Source organism: Notamacropus eugenii, chromosome 5 (assembly GCF_028372415.1).
Source record: "Notamacropus eugenii isolate mMacEug1 chromosome 5, mMacEug1.pri_v2, whole genome shotgun sequence".
NCBI lineage: Eukaryota > Metazoa > Chordata > Mammalia > Diprotodontia > Macropodidae > Notamacropus > Notamacropus eugenii.
This window is the reverse complement of record NC_092876.1, coordinates 4,469,931-4,491,701: the sequence shown is the minus strand read 5'-3', so window position 1 is coordinate 4,491,701 and position 21,771 is coordinate 4,469,931. Positions and strand designations below refer to the sequence as shown.

Here is a 21,771-nt window from a genome sequence, read left to right as displayed (position 1 = left end):
CAAAAATTGGCATAAAATCTGCCATGATTATGCAGTGAAATACAGTAGTCACTTTTGAGACTTCACAGTTTCACCAAAAGTGAATTAAGGTCTATAATTATTAGTGAAATTGAGCATACATGCTTTAGCTTGTTTTTTAAATTTAATTTTTAAATTAATATTCATTTTCCTCCCTCTGACCAGATCTCCCCCTTGAAACTAATATGTAGTCAAGAAAAATAAAATTCCTATAATTTATTTCCATGGAAAGGATATTGTAGTGGTTTGCCATTTTCCCCGCTCATTTTACAGATGAGGCAAACATAATTAAATGCCTTGCCCAGGGTCACACAGCTAGGAAATGGTTGAGACCAGATTTAAACACAGATCTTCCTGAATCTAGGCCCAGCATTCAATCTGTCTCCTCACCTAGAAGTCCTTCTTATCTTTACCAACCTGGAAGTCTTTTTAATTATTTTGGATTAGTGATAACAGATATGAAGCATTTTTTTCATATGATTGATAACATGGATTTCTTCTTTTGAAACACATCTATCCATAGCTTTTGACCACAGGTCTGTTGAGAAATGGCTCATTTTTTATCTACCTGGATCATTCATTAAATACGTGGAAATGAGACCTTTTCGGGAGAAGCTTTCTGCAAACCATTTCTCCAGTTAATTGCTTCCCTTTTACATTTTAGATACATTCATTTCTTCACATGATAATAATCCACCATTTTATTTCATATGATCTTTTGTATCCCTTCCTTAGTGACACACTTCAGTGAATTTGTGGAACACAGGATTGCTATATTATTTTCCCTGAAATCTTACACCCATATTGTGTACAAGCTCTATTTTTAAGTAGGACAAGAGTTTCCATGATCACTACTTTCTGCTATAGTCTCAGACTTGGTCCTGCTCGATCTCACACATGAACATAATTTTAATCATAACACGGATTTAGAGTTGTAGGGACTACAGAAGGCACTTTGTCCAACCTCATTTTAGAGATGAGTAAAGTAAGGCACAGAGAATATTTGAAGCCGGATTTGACTCTAAACCTGTTCCCTATCAATTATAATACACTGCTTTCATCTGTGCTGTTCTGAATATCAACTTAAATAAAAAGAAAAGTGATTAAACTATCTATGCCTTTTGGACCACAGACTTTGCTATGACACTTAGGATTTAAGGAGAAACAAGAATAACGGATAGCTGCTGTTTACACACTGATTTGATGCTTGCAAAGCACCTGACATATTGTCTCATTGATCTTCTCATCTACCCTTGGAGGTAGGTGCTATTACTTTTTTTTGAACCAAAGATTTCATTTATTGTTAATAAGTGATACTAATTTATTATGAAATTCCAAACTCAATGAGCTTTTTAAAAAATTTCATTAAAACATGTTTTATTTAAAAAACTGCTGGTCAACCTATAATGTCTTTCATTTTTTTAAAAAATATTTTATTTTTTCTTTCCCATTACATGTAAAAACAATTTTCAACATTTGTTATTTTTTTTAAAAGTTCTAAGTTTCAAATTCTATCCATCCTTTCCTCCCCTCAGCTGTCCCTGAGATAGTAAGGTTATACATGTGTGATCATGTAAAACATTTCCAAAACTGCCATTTTGTGTAAGTAGTCTCAAACAAAAGAAAAAGTGAAAAATAGCATGCTTCGATCTGTATGCAGACAACATCAGTTCTTTCTTTGGAGATGGATGGCATTTTTCATTAGAGTCCTTTGGGATTGTCCTGGATCACTGTATTGCTGTTCTACTTATTTCACTTTGTATTAGTTCATGTGAGTCTTTTGAGAGTTTTTAAAAAGTGATTCCACTTGTCATTTGGTAGGTGCTATTACTATCCCCAGGCAGGAATAGGTTAAGTGACTTGCCCAGGATCACACAGCCAGTAAGTGTCAGAGAATGAATTTAAACTTAGGTCTTGTGCATTCAGGGAAAGCCCTCTATTTATTGTGCCACCCAGCAGTCTTAAAAAATCATTACAAAAATAAATACCCAAGAGATTCCAAAATATTTATACTAGGACTTTTTGTGCCAGTTAATATCATGAAACAAATTGGGTATCAATGAAATGGGGAATGGCTAAAGAGATGACGACATAGGAATGCCATGGCATATTGGAGAGGAGACATGAAAACCTTAGGATTTCTGAGAAAAATTCAATCCATTTTCCAGGCTTTAGGCACAATACAAAATTTGCAATGTCTAATGAGATCTGTTGTGTAGGAAGAGACCTTCCCTCATTAATTAGATCCATAAGTTTTATCTCCAGCAAGGTTTTTCCAAAGAACATACAAATATTAACTCCAGGTCAAGGCCTTCTCACAGTTATTGCTTTTATAAGGTTTTATTCCATTGTGAATATTGTGATGTCTGGTAACCTCCATTTTCCAGGGAAAGGCAGGTCTTCATTAAGGACATTCATAAGTTTTCTTTTCATTACGTATGCTTTCATGTAAGGCAAGAGGTTATCTCAGCTGAAGACTTTTCCACATTGAGCCATAGAGAGCTTATTCCCAAGATAAATTTCCTGATTGCTAACAAGGTGTGTACTTCATTTTCCATATTACAGGGATGTGATTTCTATCGCCTATGAATTTTCTGACAAGAAAATAAGGGATGACTTTAGCCTGAATTATTTTCCACATTGATTATAGTAATAAAGTTTTTTCCTTTAGAATGGATTCTCTGATGTTTAGTCAGAGAATAATGTACATTAAAAGCTTTACCACATTCCCAACATTCAAAGTTTCTCTCCAATATGGACTCTCTGATGTTTAGCAAGATTGGAGCTCTGTGTGAAGGCCTTTCCACATTCATTACATTCATAAGGTTTCTCTCCAGCATGAATTCTCTGGTGTTTAGCAAGATTGGAACTCTGTGTGAAAGCCTTTCCACATTCATTACATTCAAAAGGCTTTTCTCCAGTGTGGATTCTCTGATGTTTAGCAAGATTGGAGCGCTGGGTGAAAGCCTTTCCACATTCATTACATTCATAAGGTTTCTCTCCAGCATGGATTCTCTGATGTTTAGCAAGATTGGAGTGCTGTGTGAAAGCCCTTCCACATTCATCACATTTATAAGGTTTCTCTCCAGTGTGAATTCTCTGATGTTCAGCAAATTTGGAGTAACATCGGACATTCTTTCCACATTGATTACATATATAGGATTGTTCTCCAGTTTGGATTCTCTGATGTTTATCAAGAGTAGATCTCTCTCCAAAATTCTTTCTATATTTATTACATTCATAAAGTTTCTCTCTAGTGTGGATTCTCTCATGTTTAATAAGGGAAGAGTGTGTACTAAAAGCTTTACCACATGCATGACATTCAAAAGGTTTCTCTCCAGCATGGATTCTCTGATGTTTAGCAAGATTGGAACTCTGTGTGAAAGCCTTTCCACATTCATGACATTCATAAGGTTTCTCTCCAGTGTGAATTCTGTGGTGTTTAGCAAGATTGGAGTGCTGTGTGAAAGCCTTTCCACATTCATTACATTCATAAGGCTTCTCTCCAGCATGGATTCTCTGATGTTTTGCAAGATTGGAGTGCTGTGTGAAAGCCCTTCCACATTCATCACATTTATAAGGTTTCTCTCCAGTGTGAATTCTCTGATGTTCAGCAAATTTGGAGTAACATCGGAAATTCTTTCCACATTGATCACATATATAAGATTGTTCTCCAGTGTAGAGTCTCTGCTGTTTAGGAGGAGTAGATCTCTCTCTGAAAGTCTTTCTATGTTTATTGCATTCATAAGGTTTGTCTCCAGTATGGATTCTGTAATGTTTAGCAAGATTTGAGCTCTGTGTAAAAGCCTTTCCACATTCATCACATTCATAAGGTTTCTCTCCAGCATGGATTCTCTGATGTTTAGCAAGATTGGAGTGCTGTGTGAAAGCCTTTCCACATTCATTACATTCATAAGGTTTCTCTCCTGTGTGGATTCTCTGGTGTTTAACAAGATTAGAGTGCTGTGTGAAAGCCTTTCCACATTCATTACATTCATAAGGTTTCTCTCCAGCATGGATTCTCTGATGTTTTGCAAGATTGGAGTATTGTGTGAAAGCCCTTCCACATTCATTACATTCATAAGGTTTCTCTCCAGTGTGAATTCTCTGATGTTCAGCAAATTTGGAGTAACATTGGAAATTCTTTCCACATTGATCACATATGTAAGATTGTCCTCCAGTATTAATCCTCTTGTGTTTAGCAAGAGTAGATCTCTCTCTGAAAATCTTTCTAGATTTCTTACATTCATAAGGTTTTTCTCCAGCGTGGATTCTATGATGTACAATAAGGGAAGAGTGCACGCTAAAAGCTTTACCGCATTCATGACACTCATGCGATTTCTCTTCAGTTTGTATTCGCATATCTTTAGCAACACTGGAACTCTTTCTCAAAGCTTTTCTACGTGGACTGCATTCACAATTCTCTCCAGTGTATATTTTCTCATGTTTAACAAGATCAGCCCCGTCTTCAGTACAGTCTTTCCATGAGGACATTTTCAGTTTTTCACTCATCTCCTCCACATCAAACCTGGTCTCTGCATCTGACAGATACAAACAAGCACACACACATGTATAAATATATCCTCTTCTGTTAGCAGAATATAAAATGATTGACTTTCAATTTGCCCAGCCCAAAAGAAGAGTTTTCAAACTGAAATGGACAGAATCAATCATTAGTTCACACCAATAAGATGATTTAATTAATGCAGAGTTCCACACACAGTCCAATCACACTGAACCCTCCCTCACAACAAATCTGAGGCAAGGTTAGGATTCTCATTATACTTTACAAATCAGGTCATGTGCTCTGAATGGCTGAGTGATCTTATTCAAATTCCAGCAGCAAAGATTAGAACTCAAACCTAGTGACATGATGTACTCTGTCTACAGCACTAGAGAGGCTTTCCACTTTACTTTCAATTCTTTCTTTAAATGTATTTTTGTTACAATTTTATCCTGTTGTGTTCAGGTAATCTCCATGCTGCTCTGTTTTGACCAGTTTCGATGCTCTGTGATAGGGTCATTCTTTGTAAATTTCATGCTAACCCAAGAAACAGATTTACTCTTTTTAGTTATCTTGTAATAATTTTTAGTTGTGTCCACATTTTCTTATAATCTATTCAAATTTCTAAGTATTATGACATTTGTTCCAGATATTAAATATTCATATTATTTCCCTTTCATATCTTTAAGCATAATGCAATTTCCCATGTAATCCCTTTTAAAATTATTTCTTTTGTTGATGTAAATAAGACCCCACCCTGAGCACCAACCCTGTTTTTTTAAAAAGATTCTCCTTTTTTTGGTATTAGATTCTGTTGTAGCACATCACTTTTTTAGGGTAACCATTATCTCTTTATTTTTAAATTTTATATTTGAATGCCCCTGTTCCCTAAAAAAAAGAAAAAATCCTTTTAATAATCACAACTTTAAAAATCTTTTCATCTCTCACATATAAAAGTATTCTTTCTTTTTCTGGCCCTGGAGTCCATCATCATTTTGCCAGGAAGTGAATCTCCTTGTACACTATTAGTCCTTCTCTCTTAGGGAATCATGAATCCCTTAGGAGTTGGTGATGAGGGTCTAAGGGGTTTAAGCTAAAAATTCTTTAATATAAATTAAGTAAATAATGCTGGGTTTTGTTACAAATACATTTTTCCACTGGTAAAACAAGCATGTGCAGAATTGAAGCATAATAGACCTAATTAAGAGACAAGCAGAGAAACTAAAATTTACTAATACTTACTATACAGGATGAAGTAATATCAGTACTAAACATACATATACCAAATGGAATAGCATTCAAATTCTTAGAGGAAAAGTTGAATGAGTTATAGGAGAAAATGAACAGTAAAACGATACTAGTGAGGGTCTAGACTTGTTCCTCTCCAAACTACATTAATCTAATTGTAAAATTAACAAGAAAAAAGTTAAGGAAATGAATAGAATTTTGGAAAAGTTACATGTTATAGATCTCGGAAGAAAACTGAATGGGACTAGATAGAGTATGCCATTTTTGTGGCTATAAATGGCACCTTAAAAGATTGACTATGTTTTAAGGCATAAAATCTCACAACCAAATGCTGAAAAACAAATTTTAATTGCATAATTTTCAGCACACAATGAAGTAACAACTATATTTAATAAAGAGCTATGCAAACATACATTAAAGATTAACTGGAAATTAAATAATCTAATCTTAGAGAATGAATGGGTAAAAGAACAAATGATGGAAACAATAATTTCACTAAAGAGGATGACAATAATGAGACAACATATCTAAATTTATAAGATGAAGTTAAAATAGAACTTAGAGGAACTTTTATATCTCCAAATGCTTACATCCATAAAATAGAGAAAGAGCAGCTTAATTAATTGGGCATGCTACTAAAACATCTAGAAAAAGAATAAATTTATGATCCCAATTTAAACACCAAATTAGAAATACTGAATATCAAAGGAGAGACTAATAAAAATGAAAATTATCTAATAAATAAAACTAGGAGTCAGTTTTATAAAAAGAAAAACCCACAATGGGGAATTTGAATAAATAAAAGAGAAAATGAAATTACCAGTATCAAAAATGAAAAGGGGATCAAATCTATACATAGTCATATTAAGATGCTTTAAATTATTATTGATTAGAGAAATGCAAATGAAAACAATGAGATAACATCTCACATCTATTGGATTAGTTCAAATGATAGAAAGGGGAAATGACAAATGTTGAAGGGAATGTGGGAAAACTGGGACATTAATACACTGTTGATGGAACGATGTAGTGATCTAACCATTTTGGAGAGCAATATGGAGTTATGCCTAAAGAGTTATAAAACTTATGTTTCTACTCAGCAACACAACTATTAAGTCTGTTTTCCAAGGTGATCAGGTAAAAAGGAAAAGGGCTTATATATTCAATAATATTTATAGCATCTCTCTTTGTGGTAGCAAAGAACAAGAAATCGAGGGATGGTCATCCATTGGGGAATGGCTAAACAAGCTGTGGTATATGATTGTGATAAAATACAGCTATGCTGGACTTTTCCCTGTAGTCTTTTCAAGTTAAATAACATCATCAGCGTGGTAGGTGATTTTGATGCCATTTTTGTCCTTGCTGAAGGAGTCTGACAACACTGCTGAAAATATGCTAAGAAACATGGGAGGAAGCACACAGCCTTGCTTCACTACACTGGTGACTGGGACAGCATGGGAGCATCGTCCATTATCTAGAACACAGGCAAGCATCCTTCCATGAAACTGACATGAAATACTTATGAACTTCTCTGGGCAACCAAATTCTGACATAATTTTCCACAAGCCCTCATGAATGACAGTATCAAAGGCCTTAGTCAGATTGATGAACATTGTGTTCAGATTTCTGTTCTCTTCCTGGCATTTCTCCTGGAGTTGTTGGGTAGCAAACACCATATTACCCATTCCTAAAGTCCTTTCTGAAGCCACATTGACTGTCAGGTAGGTGATCATCTTCCAGGTGAAGGATCAGCCTATTAAGGAGGACTCTTGCAAGAATTTTGTTAGCACTGACCAAGAAAGAGGAACTCCATCCTCACCGTGATTGTCACAGGAAAATCTATTTCCTTTATAGAGATGGACAGTGGAGGTGTCCTTGAACTCTTGAGGGTTTGACTTCTTCTTGCCATATAACCTGGAAAATTTCAGTCAGCTTTTGTATGAGTAGTGGACTGCTCAGCTGGCATCCAATCAGCAGCAGGTATTTCGTCACTTAAGAGGAGCATGAAGGCCCTCAAAACTCCTTCTTCGGTTGTAAGTTCAGCTAAGGAGGGCTGACTTCAACCTGTGGTAAACAGTCAATGACCTCAGCATTGATTGAGGACAGTGTTTTGAGAACCCTATGGAAGCGTTCAGCCCATCTCTCTAGGAACACGTCCTTATCAATAATTTCTGTGAATCCATCATCACTGATTAGTTGAAATGCACCATAGGTCCTTGGTCCATAAGTAGCCTTCATAAAAGTGTTTTGGATTGTTACTATGTACGTAAAGCTGAATTTCGTCTACCCTCTTACTGAGCCAGGAATCCTACATCTCTCTAAGCACTGAGCGTACTTTATTTTTAATGGAATTAAATGCTGTCCATACAGATGGATGAACTATGCTGCTGGTAAACCCTGTGGTGTTCTCATTTCTTGGCAGCTTCTGAATTTCTGCATCATTTTCATCAAACCAGTCTTGATGTTTGTGCGTGTTCTGACCCAAATGAGTAAATGGTGCTGTACACCAAATCTCTGAAAGCTGCCCACTCCTTTTCTGATCCATTGTTGTCATCTGTGTGTTGCCTGGGCTTTCCTTCCTGGTTAGGAATGAACTGATCCTGCTCTGAGAAGCACTCTAATCTGATGACATTAAGTCTTCTGGTAGTCATCTTGTCTTGAGGCTGCCATTTTTGTTGAAAACAGATATTTATGTTGGAGAGGCTAAGTCTGTGATTAGTCCAGCACTCTCCGCCACACATTGCCTTCATCATTCTTGTCCTGTCTGTCTCTTCTTACAGTGACATAATCTATTAAAAGCCAATGGTTGTTTTGAGGGTGCATCCATGAAGTTTTATCATATTTAAGTAACTGGGAGACAGTGTTGGTGATGAGGTTACAAGATGCACAAGAGTACGTAACCATTGCTGATGCTGTTTCTGACTCCATTACTTCCAATGATTCCCTGCCATGTCTCATAGTTTGTGCCTACCCTTGCATTAAATTCATCCAGTTATAAGCTAGTAGTCCCCATAGTTCTCTTTTGGCACATCGATTATGAGGGTTTTCAAGTCTTCATAAATTTTTTCTTTTACACCATCAGGGTTCATCATGGTGGGAGCATATGGTGACATGGCACTTTTCCACAAGTGGCAATAACATTGTCATGAATCTGTTGTTCACTCCTTTTGGCAGGCACACAAGTTTGTTGACTGGATTAGTTTTGATTGCAAAACCTACCCCAGCTTCATGGTGCTCCCCTTCACTGTGGCCACTCCAAAAAAATGTGTATCCAGCTCCAACTTCAGTGAACTGGCCTTCATTTGCCAGTCCTGTTTCATTCAGGGCTGCTGTTTGGATGTGCTATCTGCTGAGTTCTCTTGAAATGAGAGCTGTTCTTGCAGGTCTCCTGGATTTTGTGTTGTCTACAAGTGTGCACATGTTCCATGTGCCAATAGTGAGTGGAATCATCTTTGTAAAAGTTTTTGTGCATTTATGTGTGTGTGTGTGTGTGTGTGTGTGTTGACCACAGAGTGGGATCCGTGCTTGTCAAAATAAGCAGGCAGTTTGGGTGAAACAGACAATTTTTAGGGCACATTTTCCAGCCCCTTCCTCACACCAGCAGGTGAGTAGCATGATCCTTTAAAGGCCACTCCAATACCCATGGGGTTGCTGAATCCCACTGCTACTCCAGTCTAGTGAGAAGACAACTCTATGGCCTTGGCTGCCTGTGTGCAGGGTTGTGACTACAGGTCCCTGTGTATCCTTACTTGCTACTTCATCATTTGCATATTACCACATGACTTTGAGATAGGTAAAATTGGTAAAATGGTATGGCTGATGTCTTTTGATTTGTGCCTAAACTGGATTTAAGTAAAGCAGAATTGGGTGATGTTGGGGTGTAAGCTTGGTTTTCACATGAACAGTCTTGGGTCAGGTAAAGGTGAGGGCTTCTAAACCGCAGAGCTCTCACGAGGCCCCCCAGGGAACAGCTGGGAATTGAGGAGTGAAACACGAGCTATCTTGTTTTTCCACCTCTTCTCAGTGGAAACTTGTAGGGGAGAGCATCCCACCCTTGAGATTGGTCCGTGGTCTGAGCACACCTGTTGTTAATTGGCTAAGGGGCTGAGAGCATGCACGGTGTCCATGGGCGAACTATGCAGCTGGGAGAGCTTAAATGGGGACAGGAAAGTCTGAGGGTTCTCTTTTCCTTGCTCCTCGGGAGGGAGAAGGGGGCTCCTGGGCTCCCGCGGGGAGCACTAGCCCTGCATACTGAGAGGGGTTGGGTTCCTCTCTCCTCTGGAAGGAGAAGGGGGCTCCATGGGGAGAACTTGTCCCGCATGCTGACATGTAGCTGGTATCCAGAATAAAGCCTACACTTGTTTGACTCTGGAGGTCTCTTCTCTCGTACATTTTTCTGGCTGATCACCGAAGACCTGAGTTAGGTAAGAAGGACCCGGCAGCCCACGGCAGTTAGGCTGGACAGGGTGAAATTGTCAGCTTCACTGTCTCTTCCAGAGTCATCAAAGTCCACTGGCAGGACAAAGCCAAAATGATTGGTGATGGCTTGGGATGCAGTGGGTGATCTTGGCGTCAAGCTCTAAGCACTCCATAGCACCTGCTTCAGCTGCCTTCGTGGCTGATGGAAGAGATTGTTCTCATCTATCCATTCTACCAGGGGAAGTCTCCATGTGCTCGGGGTAGATACCCCCCTAACACACTAAAGGATTTGAGACCCCTCAGTTACCTTCAACCTGGTTTAGCCCATCTGCCAAAAAGCATGTGGACACTGCACATGCTACTGCTTCTTGGAGCCATAGGGGAATTTTAGGTGAATCAACTGGACACCAAAGGTAGATGAACAGCCCTGAAAAGGACTTGGCAGCCCTCGCACCAGAGACACTAGTCTTCCCCGAATACACCCTACACTCCAGAGAATCAACTATAAAGCTAGCTGAAATAATAAATAACATCAGCAAAGTTGCAGGATAGAAAATAAACCCCTGTAAAACATCAGCATTTTTATATATTTACCACAGTCTAGTAGGAAGATATAGAAAGAAATTCTGGTGGCAGCTGGGTGGTACAATGGAGTCAGGAGGATATGAGTTCAAATCCTACCTCAGAGATTTGACACTTACCAGCTGTGTGACCCCAGGCAAGTCACTTACCCCCAAGTGCCTTGCAGATAGAGAAGGAGAGGGAGAGAGAGAGAGGGAGAAAGGAAGAGAGAGAGAGAGAGAGAGAGAGAGAGAGATTCCATTTAAAATAACTTCAGACAATATAAAATACTTGGAAATGTATCTGCTAAGACAAACCCAGGAACTACCTGAACACAGTTACAACAAATAAAGACAAGTGTAAACACCTGGAGAAATCTCAGCTCCCATGGGGAGGCAGAGCCGACATAATAAAAATGACAATTCTACCTAAATTCATTTACTTGTTCAGTGCCACATGGCTCAAATTACCAAAAAAAATTTTATAGAGCCGGGAAATAAATGAAATTCATTAGAAAGAAGGGAAGGTCAAGACTCACAAGAGAATCAATGAAAAAATGTGAAGGAAGGTGACAGCAGTATCAGATCTCCAACTGTCTTATAAAGTGGCCATTATCAAAACCATCTGGTCCTGGCTCAGAAACAGGGTGGTGTACTAGTGGACTAAGTGAGGCACAGAAAACACAGTACTAGATGACCATAGCAATCTAGTGTCTGATAAATACAATGATCTAAGCTTTTCAAGGAGTTATTTGATAAAGGTTACTGGGAAAACTAGAAAGCAATTTGGCACAAGCTAGGTATAAATCTAATGGACGCGTAATCAGTTTCTTTCTGCAGTGATTCCCAAAATCATGATCAGGCATATAGAGCTTCTGGTGTTCAGTTTAAACGCTAATCTCTAAGTGCTTCTGACTAAGAACAACATATTCTCAACCTATCATTAAGTTGTCTGGAAACCCCCAGCAATGGTGTACATTTGTGTGCACCACTGATTCCCAGTGGATGGTCCCAGGCATGCACAACCCTCATTTGCTTTCTGTCACTGCCACAGAGGTGTGCCCTCCCTCACCAGTGTTGAAATCACCAGATCAAGTCGTTAAGATGTTTTTGTTCCTGCAGGACACGTGGCAGGTTCCTTAATCTTGATCCAGGATCATTAGGCATTCACATGACAAGTCATTGGGACAAATGGAAAGTCCAACAGACATAGTTTCTAGATAATTATATTTATTAATTATGGCTTGCAAATAATCAATAAACTGAGGTCAGTAGTTCTCTCAGAAACCAAAGACCTGCCCTCAACACTGAATGCTTAAAAGTCTTTAGTAAAGGGGTGGTGGTGGTCTCTGGGGGTGGAAATCAACTAGTGAGAGGCTGGACTATTAATGAGGTGGGCAAACTGTGTTGAGCTCCTCCTGCTGAGAGCATGACCTTATCATGAGACTCAGCTGCCTTCAGGAATCTCAACAAAAGAATCCACCTGTACCTAGAGCACTCAGGTTGGTTTTCCTTTTTATAATCTGGGTCACTTTAAATTCTAATGGAAAATTCCAGAACAGAGGCTTATTTCTTAAGGGCAAGAACTTGCCTAGACTGGATTCTGTTTGTAAGGTTTTCTAGTTGGGTTGCACCCAAAATCAAGAAGCATGTACCCAGAAGATTTGGGCTATTTCATCTATCAGCAGTGGGGCTGGTTTCTGAATGAGGAAATAGGAAGGGAAAAGTTTAAACCTAATTTAATTGGTTACTAGTATGAGAGCAAAATAATCAATTCTTTCACCATCTTGAAAAAAATTCTAGATTTTTACAAGCATTCTGCATAGGAGATATTTTTTTTAAATGATGCGTTAAGGTTACTTTCTGATTTGACCTTATCTTCGACCTATATTACTATTCCACTATGAAGCTGATTTTCAAAGGAATTGGTTGGCTACCTGGGTCATCCTTCAGTAGTTTCTGTGAGAATGTAGCAAGTGCTTCCAGGTAGAAAAAAAGAAAGTAAAAAGCTATTTTATACATAAACATGGTTTAAAAAAATAAAATGAAAGCAATATATACCATTGATCTTCAAGTGTATTTATCAATCAATACCCTACGTGTCATTAGCCAATTACAAAAAATACACTAGTCTACTACAAAACTTGTGTAAACTACTTAAATGTATTTTGTTGATGGGTTAGGGAACTAAGAACAAAAGTGAATTTCCATCTTTTCCCAGGAGAAGAATTTGTAAAATTCTCCTCCCATTTTTCCACCTCATACATGTGTATTGTGTTAGGTGGTAGTACAGAAGATAGAAACCTAGGCTTAGAATCAGGAAGACCTGAATTCAAGTCTGCCCTCAGACACTTATTAGCTGTGTGACCCTGGGCAAGTTATTTAATTTCTATTTGCATCCCCTTTCCTCAACTGTAAAATGGGGATCATGATAACATCTATATCTCAGGGTTACTGAGAGACTCAAATTAATTACTTTAAAATGATTAACACAATGTGGATCTGGGGTACTCCATCCTGAGACCTGCTCCATTGTGTTCACACGTATATGTCTGTACTCTCCCATGACTGCTTGCAACGTAAGTAACCCCAAACTGAATGTGCCAAGGTATCTTATGCAACCTGTTCTTAAAGGCAGCCGAAACCACCCCCCAACCCCACACACATTGTTACACATAAACTCCTAACCCTGGAACTGGGTAAAAGAGTTGTTGCCCCAAATCATCCTCCCAACAGGGACCTTGACCAATCATTTTCCCCCCGCCTCCCTATACTGTTCCTCATTTCCTAAAACCTATATAAACCTTGGGTCTGATCATTAAGGGACTCTTTTCTTCTGTGGGTTAGAATCCCTGCAAGCAAACTCAAACAAAACTAGTTGGTCCAAATCCTCTTTCTCAGCCAATCTCTTGTTCCTGTTCTTGGCATCAACACTAACTGTATTTGGTCATATATAAACGGTAGCTTTTTTATTTCCTTATTTGTGCTGATTCATAATGAAAGGCCAACATGGAATTTTCATAATTATTTTATTCTTAAAAATTTATCATTTTAAATTTAGGTTTCAAAAGTACAATTGACTTTTATATTTTATAATAAAGTCTAATATCAGTAGTAATTTGGAACTTTGGGGGGGCAGCATTATTAGTGTCACCATTATAAGCTCTAAATGCACACATTTCAAAGAATTTTCTGAGTAACAGATTAAGCGACCGTGAGGATCACAACACGCTTTTTGGTTGTTGCTTTGGTTGTTGAAAGGGGTTCTAAGGACAAGACATTTTGGAAGACTCCGTCCTGCCCTGGAGTCACAGTTGTTCATGGCACTGAACAGTTGTTACAGCATAAAGTATTCTCCTGGTTGTGCTCACTGCTCTCTGAGTCAGTTCAGAGAACTCTTTCCAGGTTTCTCTGAAACTGAGCCTTTCAGCATCTCTTCTGAAACAAGAAGGTTCTATTGTCTTTTTGGACCATCACTAACTCAGTCATTTACCAACATTTGGGCATTACCTTTCTTTCAGATTTTTTTGGAACAACCAAAACAAGGATCTATAATTTTTTGTTGTGCCAACATGCCTTTTCCCTCTTTCTTTTAACTCTTTAGTTTATAGGTCTGCTTGTGGTTATTGTCAATTTAAAGCTGAATGACTTCCAAACTGGATTACAGAATAACATTCTTCCATTTTTAATGCTGTGGGAATCTTCATATCAAGGGTGTTTCTTACATCCTTGTTGTTGGATTCTTTCTAAGGCATTGTGCTATCATCCTCATTTTTATGGGGGAATTTATCCCATTCTTATTTAGGACAATTAATTTTCTTTTCTCCATTATATTCTCTGATCATCTTTCCTCTTTGCTACTGTCTTCATCTTTAGAAGGAAAAAGTAGGTAGGGGGGAAGGGAATGGTTGCACACCAGTCATCTCTAATTGAAATGGCAGGATGCCCAGCACTCACCAGACAGTATCTTCCTTTGATCTCAGTTCCAGATGACTGGCTGTAACACTATCTAAAGATTTTTCAAATTTCCTCTAGCTGAAGCATCTTCTAGGGTAGTAACTTGTTTCCACCCCCAACCCCCAGAGACAATTAGGTGGTCTACTGGAAAAAGCATTGTTCTAGGAGTCCAGCAGACTTGAATTCAAATTCAGCCTCAAACACTTGCTAGCTGTGTGACACTGGGAAAATCACAGTACCTCTTTGTCTCAGTTTTCCTGTAAAATAAGGGGAATGATAACACCTGCTTCCCAGGGTTGTTGTGAGGATCAAATGAGAGAGTATGTGTAAAGCTCTTGGCACACATGGCACACAGTAGGTACCATCTAATTGTGAGCTATTACCATTGTCATTAGGAGTTTGATTCCCTCGTTCATAAGCGGCCATTCTTCTCTCTCTATGTACTCATATATGTGTCTAGTTGAACAGGTATTTCCACACCAAAACGATCTCCTTTGTCTAGGTAAGCTAAGAATAAGTTCCAGGATTTGTTGCTTATACTCAAACCATCTCCATGTTCATATGCTGGATTTTGAACTCAACACCAGAAACTGTCTTTTGCCTCTCTTTGTATCTCTAGGGTTTAACACAATGTCCAGAACACAGAAGGCACGTACTCAGTGTTTAGTGACTGACATACTGGATCTGGGACTGATACCAGGTCCCAACTGCTACCTCAGTGGTCTGGTCTCTTTCCTAATTGTCAAATGCATGTTTTGGCCTTAGCCCTGTTTCTATTTCTGGAACCTTATCGCCTACAATGAACGACCTTTGTCTGGTTTGAACTCTCATGGGACTTGACTAGAACACATACTGGGGATCACAAAGGGTTCTAGACTCCTTGTACTATGGCACAAATGGAAGTCTCTGTCTTCCATCTCTCTAAAGTGAGGGTCACCTACATGAATCTGGAAAATGATTCTCTAAGAATCAGAGAAAGAATGGGCCACAGAGATAAGAAAGGAACTTGGGCTGATGACTTATGCAAGCCTCAGCCTTGAATTACTTCCAAGTAAGGTAGTAGTCATCAGTCATATTCATGTGATGCTTAATGGAGACAGAAAGAATCATGAAACCCAGTTGACTGGGTCTACTACAGATTTAGGTGACAGAATTTCAGGTGGGGCCTCACCATGGCAAGGCAATCCTTTGACACCTCACCATCCCACATGCCACTGCAACTTTCCATATCTATTCACTCCCTGCCAAAGTTTCCTTATGGCTTGCTCCCCACTCTACCCTCTCAGCAGAGAACTTAGCCTTACATTTCACTGAAAAAATTGGACATTTATCAAGAACTCTGTTCCATTTATTACCCACATAGGAATTGTTTGGGAATTTGGGGGAAGTAGGAAGAAAGAATAAGGACAAAACTGCTATGCTAGGCAGGACTTGGAGATGTGAGCTACACATTTATGCTTGTTAAAAAGAAGAGCATATGAAAGACTAGATGCATCCCAAAGAAGAAGGGGTTGTTTTGGGAGGATGGGGGTGGGGAGGCAGGGGATGGTTCCTTCACTGATGCAAAGCTCCATGATGAATTTTCAGAGATTTTGCATACAAAATTCATGTCCAGGTAGAGATTAGACTACATATAACCTCTAAGATTAGTTCCAAGTCAAAGATTCTGCAACACTGGTTTGATCTTTGACTTGATGCTACCTAGAGTTGTTAAGAAAATAGCTTTAGGAGTAACAAAGGAAACTTGTAGTTTCCTATAACACAATGCAAAGATTTTTAAAAACATACCAACATTTATTTGTTACTCGATATGGTCAATAGAATTTTATACATCAATATCTTCATTATATTACATTTCTAGTTCATTTATCACACATTAAACTTATTTAAAACTGAATAAGTCTAGCTAAAAACAGAGGAAAATGCAGAAAAATAGGAGAATAGCAGGAAATTCTAGAAAAGTAGACAAAAAGACTGTCTCTCAAGCATAGGAGACCAGCTCTTTTGTCTATCTAAGAACTGACAAATTCTCAAAACCCTGCACACCAGGAAAGGAATTAAGATACTCCTCTGATGGCAAAATCAGTTACCAGGAAAGAGTTCCTTACCTAGGAAGAGCAGGTTCTGGGATTTCTCTGCCATGACATTCTTGTCAAGCTCTTTCTGAGAATGGATCCAGAGGTGCTTGTTTTCCTGGGTAAAATCCACAGTCACATCCTTGAATGTCACCAACTCCTAAACCATCAAAAGCCACATAAGTGAGAGATCAAAAAGACTTCAGAATTCATCTACTCCAACTATAATCAACCAATGGGAGAAAACTGAAATACAGAGAAAGGAGCTGCCCATCAGTCCTAGCTTTGATGAATCTCAGAGCCAACACTCCATGGTCATTAAAAGCTGAAGGAAATCATTTTATATTTTCAGTCGGAATAAAGTTGAAAAAATGTTTTACTATAAAATGCTAGTTCCTAGAGACTCAGGGAGAAGGTATATGATCTATCAGGACAGCATGAAGATCTGTGTAGGGGAAAGAGAAATGGTGACATGAAATTTCTTCCTCATTTGAACTGAAATAAGTGACATGCTAAGAAAATGTTATGAAGAGTTTGTGGAAGCTAGCAAGTGCTGTGCATTGTGGGGATAAAACAATCCTATGATCAATGAAAAGAGCATAAAAAAATGGATAATATGAAGATTCTTAAGAGACATTAACCCAATTCTGAACTGAACTGAGTTACCGATTGTTATGCTGAGGGCTTGAGGTGACTCTGTTGCATAGAAGAATTAAAATGAATGGGAGAAACCATAAAACAAAACAAAACAGTACACAAAAGAAAACGGTCTGCTTCATTCTCTGATCCAAAAGGCATTTTGCCTCAAAAGTCCAGTGGGAATTTTTTAGGTCCTAGAATTGCTATGAAGGACTGTCTACCAGAAAACTTCCTCACAAACTGTGGTTATTGCTGTGTACAAAGTTCTCCTGGTTCTGCTCCTTTCCCTCAGCATCAGTTCATATAAGTCTTTACAGGCCTCTCTGAAGTCTCCCTGTTCATCATTTCTCATAGCACAATAGTATTCCATTACATTCATATACCACAATTTATTTAACCTTCCCCAACTGATGGGCGTCCCCTTGATTTCCAGTTTTTGGCAACCACAAAGAGAGCTGCTATGAATATTTTTGTACATGTGGGACCCTTTCCCATTTGTATGATCTCTTGGGGATACAGTCCTAGAAGAGATATTGCTGGGTCAAAGGGTACGCACTTTTTTGTAGCCCTTTGGGCATAGTTCCAAATTGCTCTCCAGAATGGTTGGATCAGTTCACAGCTTCACCAACAATGAATTAGTGTTCCAATTCTCCCACATCTTCTCCAACATTTATCATCATACTGTTTTGTCATGTTAGCCAATAGGTGTGATGTGGTTAAGGTGACTCTGGATGTGATATGTCATGGCCAAAACATTTTATGTCTTTGTTTTATCATTGCTTTCACTTTTTAATGGCATATATTCCTTAATTTTCATATTTATTTGTATGAAAATAAGAGTAACTATGAGAGGGGAAAGGAGGGTACCTTTATTTATTAAAAATGCAATATTTTATTAACTGGAGTTGGGGTTTAAGCTAATTCATAAGAAAAATATTGACAGCTTATCAAAAATAAATGATCCAAACATACCCCTTGGTATATTTGGTTATACTTTGGGTGTCCTTGGTATGTTTGGTATACTTGGGAGATCAAAAGCTAAGAGACAAACTGATGGGTGACATATGGGAGAGCTTGGACTGATCTGAAAAGACCCTGATACTTGGAAGGGTCATCTAGTTCTCCAACCTGCTCCAAGTTGAACATGTGTTTGGCCAATTGGATGATGCTTTTCCCTTTCCTTTTCTTTCATTTCCATCATAGAATTCACTTGAATATACATTCTGTTATTTGGGAGCAATTCTCTATCATGTGGATAAAATTACTTCTTCATGTTGTCATCATTTTCATTTTTTTAAAGATCTGCTTTATATGTTATTCATATTTCGTGTTTAACGCCCTTTACGGCTGTAATTTTACTTCTGAACAACTATAGAATTTGTTGACACTTTTCAAGATTCCCAAGAATTTCCACGCCTTTCCTTTCACCAGGGTCCTGTGGATCCAGGGCTATTCCATTCTGAGAATTATTCTTGTTTGAGAATTATCTTTTTTACACCTATGTGTCTGTAGTCCCCAAAGTCAATGTAAAAAACCACTCCTCAGCTATAGAGAAATTCAGGTTGAGTTGGAACAGAATTATTTACTAAAAGGGAAAAATCCCCCACCCCCAAATCCAAAGACACAATGCAGTCCACAGCCCAAGAGGGGCAGAGGCAATTTATGCTTGAAAACCACAACAGTGAGAGGTTATAGTAGAGAAAAGACAATCCTTTCCAGGAACAGGCAGGTCACAGAAGCAGGATGTTTTGCAGGAACAGCTGGCCAAAAGGCTGGTTTAAGCCAGTTTGGGGGGCACAGTTCAGCAAGGTCAGCTAGTGAACATCAGCAAAGGTCTCTGGGATGGAAGAAGACTTTTGGCTCACTGTAGGCTTCTGATTGGGTCCTTTTGGCAAATAGGCTTACTCTGTGTCCCCTGTATCTGTATGTAAGGTATATCATGGAACACAGGCATGGTAGTCTCAAGAATATTTCCACACCCAACATCATTTGCAATGCAAGAAACTCAAAATAGGAACATGCCACATTATCCTGTCTTGCAACCTGTTCTGGGAAACAGCTGACCCTGCCACTGAATCTCCCAAAGAGAAACTCCTATCCCAGAAAAATGGGTCAAGGAAGCCCCAGCAATAGGGACCTTGTTCAATGGATTTTTACCCCATTCCCTTCCACTCCTCTGTGTACCCTCCCTGAATGGTGTGAACTCTCCCTGAGTGGGACAGCCATCCTCCTGTCAAACTGAATAAACCTTGCTTTGGTTCACAAGTTTATGGAGCCTATCCTCATCACCTTCCAGTCTGGAATCACAATTCTTCATTTTATCACATTTATTCACAGTGTGGGCCCACACTAACACCATCCTTTTACTGATTGGCAATTGGTTTTCTAACTCAGTCCTAACAGAAGTTTTTCCAAACCTCTTTCCTTCTCAATCCTCCCTCATTCATCCCTCAACACCACATGTGGGGCCATGGACTCTGACTCCCCCCATCTCTGAATCTCTCCCTTAGCTCCCCCCTCCCTTGTGTGCTCCAGTGTAAGGGGGGCCTTCTGCCCCCTCCCTCCCTTTCAGCTTCCTTTGGGGGCTTCTCTTTTTCCATCAGATAGTAATCTCCTTGAAGGCAAGGACCATCCATTTATGTCTTTCAATGCTCAGCCCTTAGCATAATATCTGTTACTTGGTGGGTAATGAAGTAATGCTTCTTGGTCACTGACTATTATAGAGTACCCAAACAAGCACTTAGGGGCTGTTAGGTGGCACCATAGTGCTGTGTATGTGAGTGAGAGAGAGAGAGAGAGAGACAGAGAGACAGACAGACAGACAGACAGACAGACAGAGACAGAGAGACAGAGAGAGAGAGACAGAGAGGAAAATGAGGATGGATCGGAAATGGAGAGAGAGAGACAGAGGAAATGGATGATAGGCCCCTTTTTTATCCCAATCAGTTTTCAACAGCTAATAATTTCATTGGGTAGTGACTGTTCATAATTATTAATATTATAATTGTTTATCAATATGTTTTTAGTTCACTCAACTAATACATGTATATTCAGGAATAATAAAATAGGCTATGTTCTTTCTTATAAAAAGTCAAAACTGTATATTACAAAATCATAAGTTCACTTGCTTAATCAAAGGAAGCTAACTAGAAGACCTCCACCCTTTCTTCCTGCTGACTGGGCATCCAGCCCAGCACAATACAGGTGACTCAATGATTTGGAAAGTCTCCCCCACATCCCCCGCATTTCATTGCCCCCTCTGTCCTTCATCACCCCCCTCCTTATTGCCCAACGTGGGGTGATGTCTATGAACATTTGGCCAATGAGTGACTCTGGTTGTCGGCCTGCAGCCTGACTTTCTACAGGCCCATTGGCCCATGTAGATATTTTAACATCTGTTTATCAGCCCAGCGCAGGGATCAGCTCATCGGTTTGGTAGGGCCTCCTGCAAGGTCTGTCAAGGTCTGCTCATTAGCCCATTTGTCAACCAATGGGAGTCTGTACTTTGTGTAGACCCTCCTGGAGGATCAAGGGCAAGGTGGACCCTTGTATTTTTAGTTTGCTGCCTCTGTATTGTTTGGGTATCAAGCAGTAAAACTAAGGCCCTGGAGGAAGATGGTGAAGAAGATCTGAAGTGCTATTCACGAAAGGTTTAATAAACTGTTATTGACTCAGAGCTCTGCCTCAGTGGGTTTTGGTTTTGGTTTTTGTTCTTTTGCAAATTGGACATTTTGGGGCCCACAGATTCAAGTGGGGATAGAATTGAGGCTGGCAGACATACCACCATCCTCTGGCCATAGCAGAATGGACACAGTTTATCCCTATTTAGTCCCTTGTGATTCCTCAGTCATTTTTACCTTTTTACGCTTTTCTTGAGTCTGTGGTTTGAGTGTCAGATTTTCTGTTCAGCTCTGGTCTTTTTTTTTATCAGGAATGCTCAAAATCCTCTATTTCACTGAACATCCATATTTTTTGCCCCATAGGATTATACTTAATATTGCACGGTAGGTTATTCTCGGTTGTAATTCTAGATACTTTGCTTTCTAGAGTATTGTATTCCAAACTCTCCATTCCCTCAGAGTAGCGGCTGCTAATCCTGGTTGAGCCTGACTGTGGCTTCGTGGTCCTTGAATTCTTTCTTTCTGGCTATTGGCAGTATTTTCTCCTTGACTTGGCTATAATATCTCTGGGAGTGTTCATTTTGAGATACCTTTTTAGTGGTGACCCATGAATTCTTTCAATTTCTACTTAATCCTCTGCTTCTAAAGTATTCAGGTAGTTTTCCTTCAGAATTTCTTGAAATATAATGTCAGGCTCTTTTGTCATTCATGGCAGTCCAGGTAGTCCCATG

At 39.1% G+C, this 21,771-nt stretch overlaps 2 protein-coding genes across 2 annotated transcripts in view; both read right to left on the bottom strand.

The window, feature by feature from the left end:
• LOC140504822 (uncharacterized) overlaps positions 1-16,937 on the bottom strand; it is a 61,077-nt gene extending 44,140 nt beyond the window's left edge. Inside the window, exon 1 of the mRNA XM_072610174.1 lies at positions 16,815-16,937. The gene's annotated coding sequence lies outside the window, so the exon portion shown is untranslated. The remainder of the gene's footprint in view (positions 1-16,814) is intronic.
• LOC140508161 (uncharacterized) lies at positions 1,430-16,799 on the bottom strand. Its single transcript, XM_072615927.1, has one exon. The coding sequence runs from the start codon at positions 4,528-4,530 to the stop codon at positions 2,755-2,757; it is 1,776 nt and encodes a 591-aa protein (XP_072472028.1). The 5' UTR covers positions 4,531-16,799; the 3' UTR covers positions 1,430-2,754.
• Positions 16,938-21,771: the final 4,834 nt, after the last annotated feature.